Source organism: Anticarsia gemmatalis, chromosome 11 (assembly GCF_050436995.1).
Source record: "Anticarsia gemmatalis isolate Benzon Research Colony breed Stoneville strain chromosome 11, ilAntGemm2 primary, whole genome shotgun sequence".
In the NCBI taxonomy this organism is placed as follows: domain Eukaryota; kingdom Metazoa; phylum Arthropoda; class Insecta; order Lepidoptera; family Erebidae; genus Anticarsia; species Anticarsia gemmatalis.
In genome coordinates, this window is record NC_134755.1 from 13387905 (window position 1) to 13404982 (window position 17078).

General features: G+C 36.4%; 1 protein-coding gene across 1 annotated transcript in view; it reads right to left on the reverse strand.

Moving 5' to 3' along the window:
• ChT (choline transporter) overlaps window positions 1-17078 on the reverse strand; it is a 46967-nt gene that overhangs the window by 21178 nt on the left and 8711 nt on the right. Inside the window, exons 5-9 of the mRNA XM_076120144.1 lie at window positions 4216-4359; window positions 3009-3163; window positions 2623-2752; window positions 2008-2206; window positions 1434-1568 (exon numbers count right to left, since the gene is read on the reverse strand). Of these exons, the coding sequence (XP_075976259.1) occupies window positions 1434-1568; window positions 2008-2206; window positions 2623-2752; window positions 3009-3163; window positions 4216-4359 (763 nt within the window). The remainder of the gene's footprint in view (window positions 1-1433; window positions 1569-2007; window positions 2207-2622; window positions 2753-3008; window positions 3164-4215; window positions 4360-17078) is intronic.

Genomic DNA, 17078 nt, shown 5'->3' on the forward strand with positions numbered 1-17078 from the left:
TGCAAAATAAGGAGTATCACGCCTTTTATGTCCCAAGGTTAAGACAGATAAATGTGCTATTTGATTGGTTCCATATAATAGGGGACAAACCTATTATCACAAACAGGGTACATTGTCAAACCCCAGACTACTATTTAACATAATCTAAAAGTAATAAGAAAAATCAAAAAGTTCTTAGCTCGACTCGGGAATCAAATCCGAGACTTCACCGTCAGCAGTCGCATGCACTACCGCCCTAGACAACACGAGCGGTAATAAAAGACTTTGTCTGTAAATATTACAACAATAACTATTTCACCTATTTCTCACTGTTTTAAGACGCCGTAAGGAACTGGATTTCTAGTTTCAGGAACCTTACAATACATATGAAAAACGAGCACCATGATTAATGGGTTGCAATTAACTGCTATGATATTTAAATCGAAAGTATAATCCGTAGTGCCAAGTTTGGCTTATTAGAGGTATTTATTAGCTTTTATACGAAACTGTATTACGCGTATTTTAATATAAAAAGCTAAAAGTATGCGCTTCGGACATGACCTAAGAATTAATCTGTCTGTATGAATAACATAATAATATGCAGATTTCAATGGTGATTTAAGCTTATAATCTTTGCGAATGTGTTAAAGTCCATGATACATAATGAAGGCACATAGCCTTGCTCCAAAATAAGCTCATCTTATACATATCGAGCGTCAAATTTAGCTATAATAACACAATAGCAGAGCAGCTGTTAACATCGGAATGTAAATGAAAGGTAACCACAGCACGAAGTGTGTAATACTATACATTAAAGTAGAACTATCAATCACATATTACAGTGTTATAGATCTGTATCACGACTACGTACTATACCGTCTTGTGCAATGGCCATGCCATGGACAGGCCATGGTTTATTTATATTGTTTTATGATCGTTACTTCTCTGCCAATAATTAAGGGTTAACTCTAGTTAATTTGCTTCGCTCGGGGGAATTTTGTTACGGCATTCACGGCAATTGCCGTATCAATGCCAACACTTGTTAAAAAAACATTTTCACCAAACGTCAACGAACGCAACTGCCGTTTGTTTGTCAGTACCATTAGAATTTAACGAAATCCTCCATAATTCGAACTTTGCAGATATCGATTCGAAAAATATATTCTAATAGAAACTAGTTAACAACAATGGCACATCACCCGACCCGAAAATCAAGCCAAAACCTGGTAATTTGAAGTAAATACACTTCCGTCTAGAAGGCAAATAATACTTTAGCCCTCTTATTCATAAACACACTATAAACCTATTTTAGTTAAAAAACTACTATAATATATTATGTTTTCTCTTTTTCATTTCGCTAAGGAGTGAAAGAAACAAAACTCTTTATAAGCCTTTCATAACTTCATATATTTTTATGAATAAGAGGGTAAGACTATAGTAAGCTATATACTCACCACAAGCCGTAGATGGAGGGGATGGTGAGCGCCATGAGCGTGGCGAGGAAGCCCACCACAAGGATGGACACGCGCATCACCCAGATGATCTCCATCTCCGACGCGCGCTGTCTGAAGATCAGCTTGTACACGTTCCTACACAAACAAACACATTCAACAATTATTTTAGAAAACCAGCCCAATATCACATTGCCCAGCTTGGGAATCGAGGAGTTGAGACCTCGTGAACGAAGACACTACCACCTTAAACACAGTAAGGTTATTGTCTTTTGAGCTTTACAATATTGATACATACATGAGGAGCAGATTTTTTGAGTTTTATAATAATCATGGCACAGAGGTTTAGGTCGCCACGCCGCTACCAGTGCGTCGGGAGGTCATGAATTCGATTCCCACACGGAACAATTATTTATCCGATCCAAAAATAATTGTTTCGGGTTGTACTTTGTGTCCGTTGCTTGTACATTTGTAGAAGTCCCCGCAACACAAGAGCAAGTCTTAGTGGGGGAGTTGTCTTTAAAACAAAAGATTAAAAGAAAAGAAAAAGATAAATCCATGTTCGTAACTCCCCTACCTGGCGAACATAGAGCTGGCGCTGAGCACGCTGGAGTCAGCCGAGGACATGACGGCAGCGGACACAGCTCCGAGGCCGAAGAACGACACGAAGTCAGGAGTCAGATGCTGCAGCACCAGCGGCAAGATCATCGAGGTCTGGTCCGACGTCAGCTGACCGTCCGGCGTCAGGTCGCCGTGGAAGTCCGTCTCGTTCCATGCTGCGGAAGAACCCCAGAGTAAGCACTTGACGAGTCAATTGGTTTAGGGTGAAAATATGATCTGCTGGTTGTGTGTTAAGTTAATATTTCTTAGATTATGATCGTGAATGTGTCAGCTAATAAACTATTACATTCAATTAATACCTATGTTGAAATCTTAAAGAATTACGAGCATTTTATTTGCGGGAATTATCATTATAGAATTGGGTTTGTATTCAGTAAGTGACTTTAAAGTTACCTTTTATTTGAATTATTAAGGCAGCTTAGAAAAGTGTAAGTAATTGAAGTGAGAAAGACCGAAGAAAACAACACTAGTTTTCAAAAACACATGGATTTATAAATAAAAGCGGGTACTGAGTGAATTAGTACTTAAAAGGTCGTAAAATAAGAACCATAATGGAGGATATAGCACTGACCTGTTCCCTTGGCGATGGCTCCGATGAGCACGGGCGGGATGGCCATGAAGATGCACCCGATAGCGGCCACGTACGACAGGATCTGTGCGCGCCCCGCCGTCTTACTGCTCAACACTCGTTGAAAATATACCTGGACAATACAACCATATGTAACACTATGTAAAAACAAATAGATCTCTTAAAGCTAAATCAATGAGTGTCTCTTGTATAGACATGTTTAGTTAATTTTCCTATATAATTCAATTTAAAATATACATATATTTTAACAAGTATTAAAATAAATTAAACTTTTCCGGTCACTTGATGAACATCATTCTTCTCCTTAAACGACTTTTTATAACTAAAAATAACAGTTATTTCCCGCCTTATGCTGAGTTGCCACTGACCTGCCAGGGTATGCCTCCGAAGACAAGCAGCAGCCCGTAGTCCACGTAGAACCAGTAGTACTCCGGGTCCACCTTGCCGATCCAGTCCACCTCCATGGAGCTCAGCGGCTTCACGTGCTCGTTGGCCCACGCGAACGGAATGCACATCCACAGACCTACAGCATTGATACACATCAGAAATCTTGCGTTCTATTCAGGTCCATTGCAAAATTACAATTAGGATAGCTTTTTTCGGAGGACGCAATTTTATGATTTAATTTTTTTAACATGTATTGGGGGATGTGTCAGTAGAGGCTTAGGTAAGTCTAAGATCGTGGGGTCGCCACTCTTGTTCCCGGGCTACCACCTTGGATAAAAGCGGGGGCATGAGATTGCTTCGTCTGAAAAACGTAAGCTGAGGCCTAAATTTTATATGTTAGATTTTCGAAACATGTGCGCACTGCGAAGTTATGACTTCATAATTTGATATAGGTAGACAGAAAACAAGCACACACAGCTCGAATTAATATTACTTAATGTTCAAAAACAGTAATCTATGGTTCAGTTTATAGATACAAGTTGGTTATCTGGCACTTCGCCACAAGAAAGTGCAATTTGTTGAACTTGTACAAATGTAAACGACGGTTAATGTCAGCGCGTTCTCCTGTCATCGTAAATTTGTTCACGAACAAGACGTGAATCCTAACTGCTAGCTAATATTTAGGTTTAAAACATGAATGTGAGATATATACAATAATTTACTTTCATTACTATGCACTTCTTGTAATGTTTCAACAAAAAAACCTGTTTTCAAAAGTAGTTACTTTACGCAATTTCTTTAAATATAGTCGTGCTAGGTTCCTTACTTATATTACTGATGTAGAATATTATGTACAAAATAGTCTGACTAAAACAACTGCACTTAATGGTTCACTCAACATAATCGCAAGCTCGGCGTGTACAAGTTGATATCGCAAAACTATACCTTAATCTAATAATGCGTTTTAACTCAAAACCATTACATTTCAAGGTAACTATTAAACCAAAAAAAAATTCCTTAAATATACAGTTTCCTTCCATGTTCCATCATATTTTCCAACATTTAAGTGACAATCCTTAATGCCACGGAAATGAGAGCATCTAGCTTTGTTTACCAAAGGCCGGAAACCTGCAGCATTGTATAAAGAAGGCCTATTTACCCACAGTTGGGTAGGTAACGTCCACGTACCGATAAATATACAGAACAGCTGTATAACGTCGGTGTAGGCGACGGAGTAGAGTCCTCCGAACAGCGTGTAGAACACGGCCACGCACGCGCTGAAGATCACCGACGTGCGGTGGTCCATGTCGATGATCACGGCCAGCGTCGCGCCTGCAACAAACACAACACTTTAACATGTAACATACAAACTTCTTATTAAATTTCTTTGGAATTCCATAACTTTAGACTGAGATGGAAATCGCCACATAGTACAAAAACGGTATCTAATACATAGAACATTTGTATTTACGTGTTTTGAAGTCCTAAAAAGTTAAATCTTAGCATGTAGTAGTCTTCAAAGACAAAAATATTAAAGCTCTACTTGTCACTTTAGTAGATACGCTTTTTTGTTAACGCGTCTCTGCCAAACTATTTTAACTAGTAGCCCCGGCCCACAAGTACTTCTTTCAAATAGAAATATCCAAATAAGTTTGATTGAAACGTTCAAGTAAACAAATATCAAAGATACAATATCCCAGTAGTTGGATGGTAACAGACAGCCATCAATTTCCTGTCTCCTCGGTACTGTTCAGTTATACAAGTTGTGTCAAAACTTATCTAGAGTTGCGCTTGACGGTTGAAAGACAACCGTTATCTTTGCAAGACACAACTTATTGACAGATGTCTCAAATTTCAAGGACGACCGTCCGTAAAATATTTACGAAAGACTATATTTTACAAACAAGCTTATAAAGCAAAAGCAAAGTTTATTGCACACATTTTTTGTTTAATCATAGCATAATATAACTAATGATTTGTATTTAATTTGTTCCTCGTACTGGTAGTCTACTTATTAACAAAATAATTTTAAGTAACTACTTTTAATACTTTAAAAGTCAATATCTACGCCAAAAGTTGCTTTACCAACCCGATCATTTACGAACCGTTGAACGTAACTGCCTCAGCTCAATTTATTTTCCATGATTTGTACATTTTTTCAAAATCGGTTTGCAAACAGCGAATTCTTTCCGTACCGTACTTTATTTATATTCATAATTGAGCAGATATTTGTGTGAATATTTAATGGCTCATTGCTCGCGATCAGGGGTGAACTCCCCTAATTGTTACAACGGCCGTTGACTGAATAAATAATGAGATTTTATGGACCCAGAGCCACGGAGTTACCTTACATCTTTTGAAATAATATTCGTATAAAATATCTCGTGATAAAAATCTTAACGGTTTATAAATCGTTATCGTTTACTTGATATCAGTTACTGTACTTAAAGAAAGAGTAAAAAATCTTGCATAGTGTCACCAAAAAACTGTGATTAATATTAGTTTAGCCCTTTTATGAAATATTACTAATTTGTCCTATGTTACGCTAATGATTCCAATCGTAAAGTAAACCTAAATCCCAAATTCTGAACATTTAGATCAAAATCTGAACAATATCTGTATTTATGTATTACTTTTAAGTAATCCGATAGATATATGTATTCATATCACGTCTCGTAAGAAAACCTTACAAACACACTGATAATCGATAAAAATATTCCCTCGAGCAACACTTGTACGAAACGAGGGAAATAGGTTAAATCAGTCGAGTAATCTCATCACTGGAGCATCCCTCACGACGCTGCTTCGACGACGCTCGATAACGACTACACCTGAATACGTACGGATCTAGACGTAATAATAGCCCTACGAATTTTTAGAGAGCCTTATGTACAAAAAAAAACAAAAAGTCCCCAACCCGCTCTTGGCCAACGTGGTGGACTCAAGGCCTAACCCCTCTCTCATTACGGGAGGAGACCCTTGCCCGGCAGTGGGACAGAAATTAGTTAAAAAAGAGAATAATAATTAAGGCCTTAATTTATTTATTTCTCACAGCTTGCAACTACGATAACAGCTGTCCTACCCAGAAGTTTCATTAAGGAGGTCTGTGAACAAATCACGAACAATTTTTTTTCCCGTTTGTTTTAAAGTAGTATTCAGTTCACAAGCCAGTATCTTGTGAGAGATAGACATTCGTTGGATCAATACCCTCGGCGGGGCTGGCCTCGACCCGCGGCGCCAAGGTCCCCTGGCTGCGGCAACTGGGGCGGTAACACTCCAGCCACGGAGCCGCCGGGGACGTTCAGCTCCGACGCACCGACGCACTCACCGTGTGCACTTGTCTCACCACGATAATAAGGAGCTGCTATTTTTGGTTTCAAGTGTAAATGTTCGCGTTGATGAGGGAATGTTTTGAATAGATCTTTTTCTTCTTATCGTATGGTTAGTGGTCAACCTAGTGCCAAAGTTGTTCAAGCCGCCCGAAAGACTTTGGCGAGGATTAACAACTGTTATCTTAATTGACAATAACTGGGACGGGACCGACTTTTTACGTGCCCTCCGAAGCACGGAGGTGCCCTGTTCAAATACCACTACGTGGTCACCCATCTATAGAATGACCGTGCCAAGGGTTGCTTAACTCGCAAGTCGTTTACCGCGTATTGAGCACAACTGGCTATGGGCGCCTCTGTGAATAAATAAAGTAATTGGTGTTCGCTGAAATTGGGTTGTTTGAGAATTGTATAGACTTATTGAGTTATTTTTGAAAGAAGGTGTCTGGTAGCTATTGTCTTGTCTTTTATTGATAAATGGATAACAGATTATTAGCAATCGGGTCGCACCTAATAAAAAGGGGCTTAGAGTTTGCTTGGCTTAAAGAATCACGTATCCGTAGTATTGATCTAAAAACACGGTCATTGGCAAATACCTAGGTTTTAGTGTCGGTAAACCTCTTTCAATATCGGAAACCTCCAAATCAAAATGAATTACAAAAAGATAGTTTAGTTTTCTTTCAACTTAGTTTAGTTTCGTTAAAATACTTTTTATAAATGGTAAACATTGTTGTGTAAATAATAAAATGTGTTCAATATAACAAATAACTTACGTAAGTTAAAACCAATAAATTACTAGCTCTTTTACTCCTTTATAAAATACGTTGAAACACAAGCCCCAACAGTAAATGAAAAGCAATTAGAAAATGAAAATAAAAAGCATTTCCTCCCTTGTGTCAGGTTTCCTTGCGAGTACAGCCGGGAGGCGACGTTTAATTAGTTCGCCGTAGCTTCCCTAGCCCGGGGGCTGTCTGTTTGTATGTTTGTCTGTTTGTTCATTGATCAGTGCGACTTCAGCTCAAAGGCAACTCTTAGAAGTTTTATTAAACACGTCGAAAGGATTGCTTGTGTTCGCTATGTTGTTTGTTCAGAATGTTTGGATATCTAGTTAATTAAACTCGTATTTGTACGTTTATATAAGATGTTTTCAACACAATAAAATTGTACCTACTAGCTCATTTTTTAATTGTACCAACAAACATTCTAATTTGTGGTCATAAATTTGTCTAGAATCAGTACATTGGTATCCTGGTTTACGATAAAAAGGTTCTTAAGAGACTTAACCGACCAAGATACTTTCGTATTTTGTACAAAATGTTATCTACTCTGGTTGTTATTTATTATACCTGTATAAAGATCTACACAAAGACACTGATAAAGCCCCAGGCCTAGTAGAAAACCTACAAAAAACATATCATCTATCAAACACGACCACTCAAACATTTTATCTTGAAATCCCTAAAGTACCGCCCTTCAAACTTACAAACACATATCAGATTCAGAGCAGATATCTCATTACAAAGCTGACCTCCGGCTGTTAGCGAGATAATTAACAAAGCAGTAATTATAGCTATTTAGCCCCGAGACCCGCACGCCGCCATTATCGTGTCATCGCGGGGAAGACACGGTATAAAATAGTCATTAAATGTTATTGGAGGTACGGGCTTGAGATAAGCGTTGAGAAACTTAAGTCTTAATATTTATAGAACAAATACGACTAAATATGTTCCTACAGTAATATTTATTGAACTCTCTTAAAACAGTACAGCTTCTAAAATAGCGCCTACAATAACATTGATATAATTTCGCTGTCATGCAAACGTTTGCTAGTTAATATTTGGCAGGCGCTCGCTGCACAAAATGTCCACGAATAGCATGACGTCACGAAATTTAAATTGAGCGTATAATTTATTAATGGATTGAATGGTGAAAACAATGTTTGCCGAACAAATATTACATAATAGATCTTTCTTTAACGTTCTGTCACGAAAGTTCTAATAACCAAAACTGCTATTTATAACTTTAAGATTATTTATATTCGTTTGTCGCTTTGGACGGTATTACATCGCAAAGTAAACCAGATTTTTATGAATATAATTAAAAGATCATGCATCTCTCGTTATTTAGTTTTCGTCATTAAGTAGTTTAATAATTTCAACTTATCTATTTAACAAAAGAATCTTGTAATAAAACTGATTTATAGGTCCTTTTCTTTCTAAATACAGTACCAAATCACATAAACGTCATTAAATGACTACACAAAAGTTTTAGCACCATTTCTCTCGACTAGCACGAAATAAAAGGCCACAATGGTACAAAAATAGCGACATAAGAGTGGTAGGCACAAACGAGGCCCTCGATAAAACTGTCGCCAACGCGATGGACCGCTAAGTGCCACAATACATATGTATAGAGTATAGCAGGTTATTGTGGACAGCTATTGGACAAGAGAATAAGAGCCTAATAGAACAACGCCTTTTTATAAACTGGTAATTCTGTGTTATACCGTTGTTAGAATATTTCAGACAAAATTTAACCATGCTAGTGTTTGGTACGGGATAGAAGGCCCTGATATAAAAGTGTGTCACTTACGGCCGGTTTCTGAGTACACTTAGCGGTAGTTTAGTTATTCAATAGCGTTTTTTTATATTAGTTTTAACGCTATTGAATAGATAAACTACCGTTAAATGTAGCTCAGAAAATGGGGGTTAGTTACGTACAATATTAGATCGAGCCCTATTTTATTGCATTAGTTACAGTAAGTATGTGTTCCTATGTTTTGTACACGGCAGTAATTATATAATTGGTATCTATGATTTAATGGTATTTCTTTTAATTAAAAAAGTATAAGTCTAAAATACGGTTCAGGTAGGTACTTTAAATCACAATACGTTGCATATTTAATGACAGTGCTTCGTTCACCATCAACACTAAATAATTCAGTCCTACCTCCCCATCTTCACCCTAACTTGCTTGCGTATACAACCAGAGGGCTTGTTAAAGAAAGACTTGCATTTGTGAAATTAAACTTAACTTTCCTTCAACAATAACATATTATAAAATACATTGGTAAGTTATGCACGTAGCTCTGCTAGTGTGCAAGTTAATAGGTACTATGTACTTCTTAATAGTGTGCTTACCCGTTTTGGTAATCTTAAAATGTTATTATTTTCTATTAATATGGATTACTGGCTTCTGCCCACGACTTTGTTCGCGTATAAATATTTCTCATAGTATAAAGCATCCTATGTGTTAATCTAAGTTATAAACTTTCTGTGTATCTAATTTTATTAAAATCCGTTCTGCAGATTTTCGTGAAAGAGTATCAAACAAACATACATCCATCTTTACAAACTTTCGCATTACAATACTAGTATGATATATGAATTATTATTGTATATAAATTATTATATAACTACAGTTATCTATGAAATATATCTATAAATATCTTGTCAATTCTGGTCATAAATGTGGCAAAATTGCGTGGCGTTCCGTTTGATGTCCACTCGTAAATGAATATTATGCGGTACATTAGCACATCAAAGCGGCGAGTGAACAGTAAACACACTCGTATGTCGGTACTACTCACTGAATATACCATGTGTACAGCGTATTTGTTAATAGGGATGATGACTCATTTTGTTTTTTTAGTCCATCTAGTAGACTGTGAAAATTAATTACACACGTATTTGTAATTTTTGTGCATAGTCAAATTTTTACCGCGATACATTAAGTTGAAAAGTCGCATGACGTCACTTTACAGTGTACAGAGTACAAAATGCACAACACTGTGACGTCATTACCTCCCACTCCATAACTTTAATGCTTTTTAAATAAGTCAATTTATTGGTTTTAAATAAAAATAAATACTTGTCTAATATTTTTCAATTATCTGACTAGCGGACTGATTATAATTTCTGTTCTGTTAACTCGGAAACGTCCCTGTTCCATCCATCCATTTCATGGTATGGTTAGTGGTCAACCTAGTGTCAAAGTTGTTCAAGCCGCCCGAAGACCTTTGACACGGCTTAATGACTGTTATCTTAATTGACAATAACCGGGACCGACTTTTAACGTGCCCTCCGAAGCACGGAGGCGCTCAGTTCAAATATCATTATGCGGTCACTCATCTATAGAATCACCGCGACCACGTTTGCTTAATCTAAAATTGTTTGTTAATTATTTAATTTGTTACTTACTAGAAATAAAGAAAGGTAGTGTTTCATTTCTAAAATATCTCTTTAAGTAATTGTAAAAGGTAGCTTACTTTTTTTGAAATAATATAATAAGGTAACGAAGAAACTTTTAAGGTAGGAAACTGGAATAATAAAAATATATTATTTTAATATAACTACAGTCTGTCAAAACGTTGGTTAACACATAAGGTATCGTAAATTAAAATCTCATCCTGATCCGTTTAGCAATTTAGTATTATGTGTACAAGCAATACTTTGAAACGGTAATTAGTTACTACAAGTTTGTTTTTAATAGGGACCTTTTACTTGTAAGTCGTTTTCAATTTCCAACCAGCATTCCTAGATTGTTTTAAGCCTTAATCATTTCCGTGGAAACATGCAAACCATTCATTTGTAATTAACTAAGTCTAAACAATATGTTACGTAATTAAATAAATAATATTTAACCCATTACAGCTTTAATGCCGAGATAAGTCACTCTTTCACGAAGAATAGTACCTACTAAACGGATTTTGATAACTTAACTTATAACTTATAATCAAACATAATCATTGGGATACTTTTTACCACGGAAAATCTTTTCACGCGTACGATGTCGCAGGCGAAAGCTTTCAGTATACCTACTTATATAGTTGTACAGTTCTCTGTCGGTATAAGTTATTCAGTAAAGAGTCCCGACGGATGCTCCGCGCAGCCTCGCTTGATACAAGATTTACGATCGTTTATCTCACTACCATATTTTATGGATGTCAACCTTTAAACGTTGCATGTAATATTATTCACTTCAAATGCTTAACTTTTGTCAGCGCATGAAAATAAACTGTGTTGTTTATAAATGTCCTATAACGATCCTAACTTGTTCCTGTGGCTCTACACGTCAGTTTTTTTTTGATAGTTTAAATCTTCCGTATATATTTTTGGCCAATTCCAGTTTAATTAACCGTTAAAGCTGAACGTGGTTGTTTGCCATAGAGACTAAATAAGTTTGATTTTTGAAATCGAAACTAAAAAAGACGATAATCTCATATGTAGGTATGTTATGCCAATTATAAATACTATAATGATTTTAAACACATGTAATAAATTTATGAAATAAAGCATAAGTATTTGACTTTGGTTTTGTTGGTATCGCGTATACCTCTGTCACCTGTTAACCCAAAGATAGATAACAGGCGTGATTATAAGTATTCATATTGAGACGGCGGGCTACAAAGAAAGACTGTAAATTAATTTCACTTACATTATAATGAAATGACTTCAAACAGAATCTAACAAGCCAACTTTGCATTCAGTAGTTGTAAAGCTAAAATGTTGTGAATGTTTGTAAACCACAGATGAAACATGTCTCGTTAGTTAAATGGGACACGAGTAGACACACACCAGTGTCGCCACTAATTGGCACATCACTAATGTCAGTCTGTAATGAATCGTGGAATAATTAGAGCTCTCTCACACTGCAGTTAACATAGCAGTGTAGAAATCGCGACAACGGCCTCAACCGTGGGGCAGTGGTTAAGGTGGTCGCCACGCCGCTATCAGTGCTTCGAGTGGTCGTTGGTTTGATTACCACGCGGTACAAATGTTTGTGTGATCCACAAATAGTGGTTTCGGGTCTGGTTGTGGTTGTGGATTCGAACCCGAGACCTCTTGCGTGGGAGTCGCATACTGACCGCTTTAATACTTGCTGGTCAAAGAATGGCCTGTGTGGCTTATGTTAATGAACGTGCAAGTGCCTCAGTGATGACGTGGCGTGTTCATGAAGAAAAATAAGTGTTTTGTTATGTAATAGGTTATTACAGTAGAGCACTGTGTCGTTAGGGCTATATTTAATATTGTAAAAATAGCTGTAATAATGAACGTGCTTTACTTTTATTATTTTGAACTCATTTTTTAACGTGTATTCATAAAATATTATATGGTGGTTGCTCGTGTTTTATTCTACGGAAAAGTAAGTTAAGTATATCGCTTAAGTAGTAACTTAACAATTAAATAATGTTTTCAGGGGTGATTTCGTCGTAACTGGAAAATATTTTTAAAAATATAATGTTGACTCCGTCTCACATTGTATGTTTTAAAATCAGGATACAGGCTCAAAACTATCGACTACTGACAACCAGCTAGCTACCGAAAAATTTTGTATGAGAATCGGTTCAGCGCCTCTAGCTTTCGTCGCAGAAACTATTTTTGCAGTACATTTTAAATGTCAAACTCTCGATACTCGATAGTACCGACTGTAGAGAATCGCGCTAAAGTACAGTGTGAAGTGTCCCTCACTCGCGGAGACAGTTCACATCTGCTACATTAGTCTAACGATGTGTTTTACTTAAGTAATTACTTATATACCTGTGTGTGTGAGTGTCTGTAGTAGAGCACACACACAAGCTGTAGATATCGATCTTATTCTCAATTTCAATGGACATTTCAGTGTAATTGAAAACTGGACAACGTGGTTTCGACCTGTGTCTCTTTGAAGGGATAAATTACGGTAATGAGTCTTGTATGATGATTTTAGTACCGATTTACAAACTTTCCTCCAATATAACTTAACTACTGAGCTCTAGCCGGCAGCACCACCTGTGTGCTTTGTTACTCTCGTTTGTAAAAAATGTTAGCTTGAATGAAAAAACAATTGATTTCCGTTGTATCAAATAAATAATAGTTAAACTTTGATCCTATTAATAAAAATGCGAATGTTTGTGAATATGGGTGTTTGTATGTTTGTCACGTTTTCACGCAAAACGGATTTTAATGTTTGATACTCGAATAGTTTTCAACTTTGATAAAAGATCGGATTCTCTTCACCACGAATAACCCGAATAACAATTTCGCGCGGACGAAGTCGCGAGCTGAAGCTAGTTACTAATAATATAATTTACTGTTCGAAAAGACCAGTAAATAATACTTCACCCGACCTAAGAATACTCATTGTGCCTTTTACATAATCTGATACAATTCATATTTCATAAAGGGTCTTAAATACATAAATAAATGAATAAATGTTCACAATACAAGATGTTATAAATAAACCTCATTCAAAGCTACAACAATAGTTCCCCGAGGATTCACCTGTATTTATAACCCGGCCCATTTGTAAACGCTGTTTACTCACTGTAAAGTAATTACCCTCCTGCCTATTTAAATTAACAAGGTTATACAGGCGTGAAGAATGACATTCGTTATATTACTTTAGAGGTTTTATGTAAAGTAGTTTTAGCTTTATGAATTGGTTTAAGTAATTGTTTATTTTAACTGTTATTTAATGAAGTATTAATAAAATTACTTGATGAAACATTTTATTTATTCTCTTGAGGAAAAATAATGTAAATAGGTAGTAAAAATATTTTAGTTTGGACAAGTTGGTTGTTAGTTTCGTATAAAGAAATAAATTATTTGATAATATTTTGATGGTAAATGTAAAGACAACTTATAATTTAAACTGATTAACTGACTATTTTAGAAATTGTATCGTCCGTCGCCATATCAGTGACCTGATTCAATACTAACAATGTTTTAAACATAAATGGCTTTTGCTACGACTACTGCTACGATTACAGCTACGCTTGGAGCTACGACTGTAGCTACGGCTACGAACTAGTTCTGCCAATTTTTGTTTCTTTGTGAATGCTTCACAAAACTTAAATTTGATTGCCTCCGGGGCGCAGTGATTTAGGTCACGCCAATACCTTTGCATCGGGAGGTCGAGGGTTCGATTCCCACACGAAGCAATTATTTGTGCGACCCACAAATTTTAATAATAATTGTTTCGAGTCTGGTTGTGCTTTGTGTGTTTCCGTTGTTTGTATGTTTTTAAAAGTCCCCGCGACACAAGAGCAATTCTTAGTGCGGGAGTAGTCTTTTTCTACAAATAAAAAAAAACCCGAATACAATTTTTAAATATCAATCCATTTATTAGGGGCCATTAGAGCGTCTGGTGGATCAATTAAAACATGAAAGTATCAGTCCACTCGCTCAGAACGCGGGACAGCTCGGTGACAAGTTGTCAGTACATTATTTGAACACGAGTCTGCCATTAGGCTACTACAATATGTACGGTGTCTGCGCTAAAAGTGTCGCGCCGCGGAACGTATCACTATAAATACGAGGGGTCCCACGACTACCTGTCTGCTTGATAAATGTACTAACTGATTTTACAATCAGTCAGTCCTAAATACGTATTTTAATATTTCAAACCCTATAATTTGAGTCATAAGAATGTCGGGAGTTCTATCTAGTATTTGGTTGTCTGTTGGCCTGATACGCCTTTACGTTTAAACTACTGAAGCGTTTTTAATGAAATCGGTAAAATACGTGCAGAGATAGTGCTAACCTGGAAAAGAACATAGGCTACTTTTATCGCAAAAAAGGGGTTGAAAGGCGTAGAAGGAGGGATGAATGTTTGTATGGAAATTTTGTCTTAAGCCCCTAAACCACACGGACGAAGTCGTGGGAAAAAGCTAGCATTATATTATTTGGATGTTGAGGGAGATATTTTTAATTTCGATATTTGTTCGGTAGGTACTCAATGTCGCAAAAAATACTTTACACTTTATGATATTTGCTTGCAATCACATTATATACCTTTACCACTAGTGACCTCATCTAGAAATTCGTTACGCACACCAGATTACTAGTTGTGCTAATAATTTCCGATAGATAATGGATTTTTTGATTGAGTCCACAGAATCCAATCTGTTAGTAAATTGTATCTTAATGATGTATACATGTATATTGTACTGAAGTACTGGTTCTACCTGACGCCACCTTAATTATCTGCTGTAAATGAATACAGGCCATTACAGGCCAATGACGTCATCCTTTGCGTTACCTTAATGATGTGTGTATAGATAGATCTTATGACAAGCAATACGAGTATGGAAAGTATTCAAGTAATAATGAAAACATCGATTCTACATCCATACTAATATTATAAATGCGAAAGTAACTCTGTCTGTCTGTCTGTCTGTCTGTCTGTCTGTCTGTCTGTCTGTCTGCTACTCAATCACGCCTAAACTACTGAACCAATTTGCATGAAATTTGGTATGGAGATATTTTGATACTCGAGAAAGGACATAGGCTACTTTTTATCCCGGGAAAATGACGCATTTCCCAGGAAAATTCAAGTATCGCCACCGAAGTCGCGAATAATCAAGATCATAATGACATTGAATTAACAAAATTCCGTTGTCATGGCAACAGTTTTAATTGCGGATATGCTTTAGCGCGAGTTATATGAGATATAAATAATTTTGAGAATATTTTTCGTGAAAAAAAGCATATTTTGTTGTTTAGGAAAAATAAGCTTTGTATTAGTAATTAGTATTAAATATTAAAAATTAGTGGCGAACGAGGTCCCGAATAATCAATATTATAATGACATTGAATTAACAAAATTCCGTTGTCATGGCAACTGTTTTAATGACGGATATGCCTTAGCGCAACTTCGTTACATTTAAGAGATATAAATAATTTTGAGAATATTTTTCGTGAAAAAAAAGCATAATTTGTATCATCACGCTACGACTAACAGGAGCAGAGTAACAGTAAAAAGTGTTACAAAAACGTGGAAAATTCTGACCCATTCTTTCTTATGTGACGCAAGCGAAGTTGCGCGGGTCAGCTAGTTCGTTTATAAATGCGTCAAACCGGTCTCGGTCCCCGATATTAATCGTGTGTAATAATACACATTTCACTTTTTACATATATCTTGCTAGTCTGTAGTTTTTATTTAGAATGTTGAATCTGAAATTCGAAGTACCTACTTACTTCTGTCTCATAATTAAAAGAACAATACAAAAATCACACTTTATGCTACATTCTGCATTCCGCCTACGCGTATCAGAATGTCAAAGTTCACAGTCATGCACTTTAAAACAACGCGAACAAAAAGTTAGTGGTGGGCGAACACGCGCCAATGACAGAGGAACTGTAGCGCCTCGCTCACACTCACACTCAGGCACACTCAGACTAACACTCACACTCGCCCACGACTCGCACCCACATTTGTTACTTTCGTGTCAAATAAGCAAAACGCTTTCCAATACGTGTTATGAAAGATGTAATCACAAGCGGAACATGCTGAGCAGTAAATGTATACACGTACTGCTATTTCAACTTATGCTATTTCAACGTAATGCTCGTTTTATGTTTATGAAATACAAATATTTGTGTGGAAAGGATTTACATACGTTTGTGAATACAATACTATTTATATTTATGAACCGGTAAACACATTGTACAGGTACAGGTATTTGTAACCTTTTTATATTCTCTGAGACTTTCTCCGATTTTCTGTCTGAAAACTTAAGGAGTTGACTCGTTAAGTCGTACGACTATCAAATTGTGTAACTGAAAAATCATGCGACTTTAATATCGTGATAGTCAAGTGACTATCGGGTTACGTGACTTTTCATTCACGCGACTGTAAGGTCGAATGTGTTAGAAGTTTATTGACCGACTAGTCTATCGTGTTATGTGATTAAATCAGACGACTGTTATTGCGTAACTATAGAAGCGGATTATAGAGGCT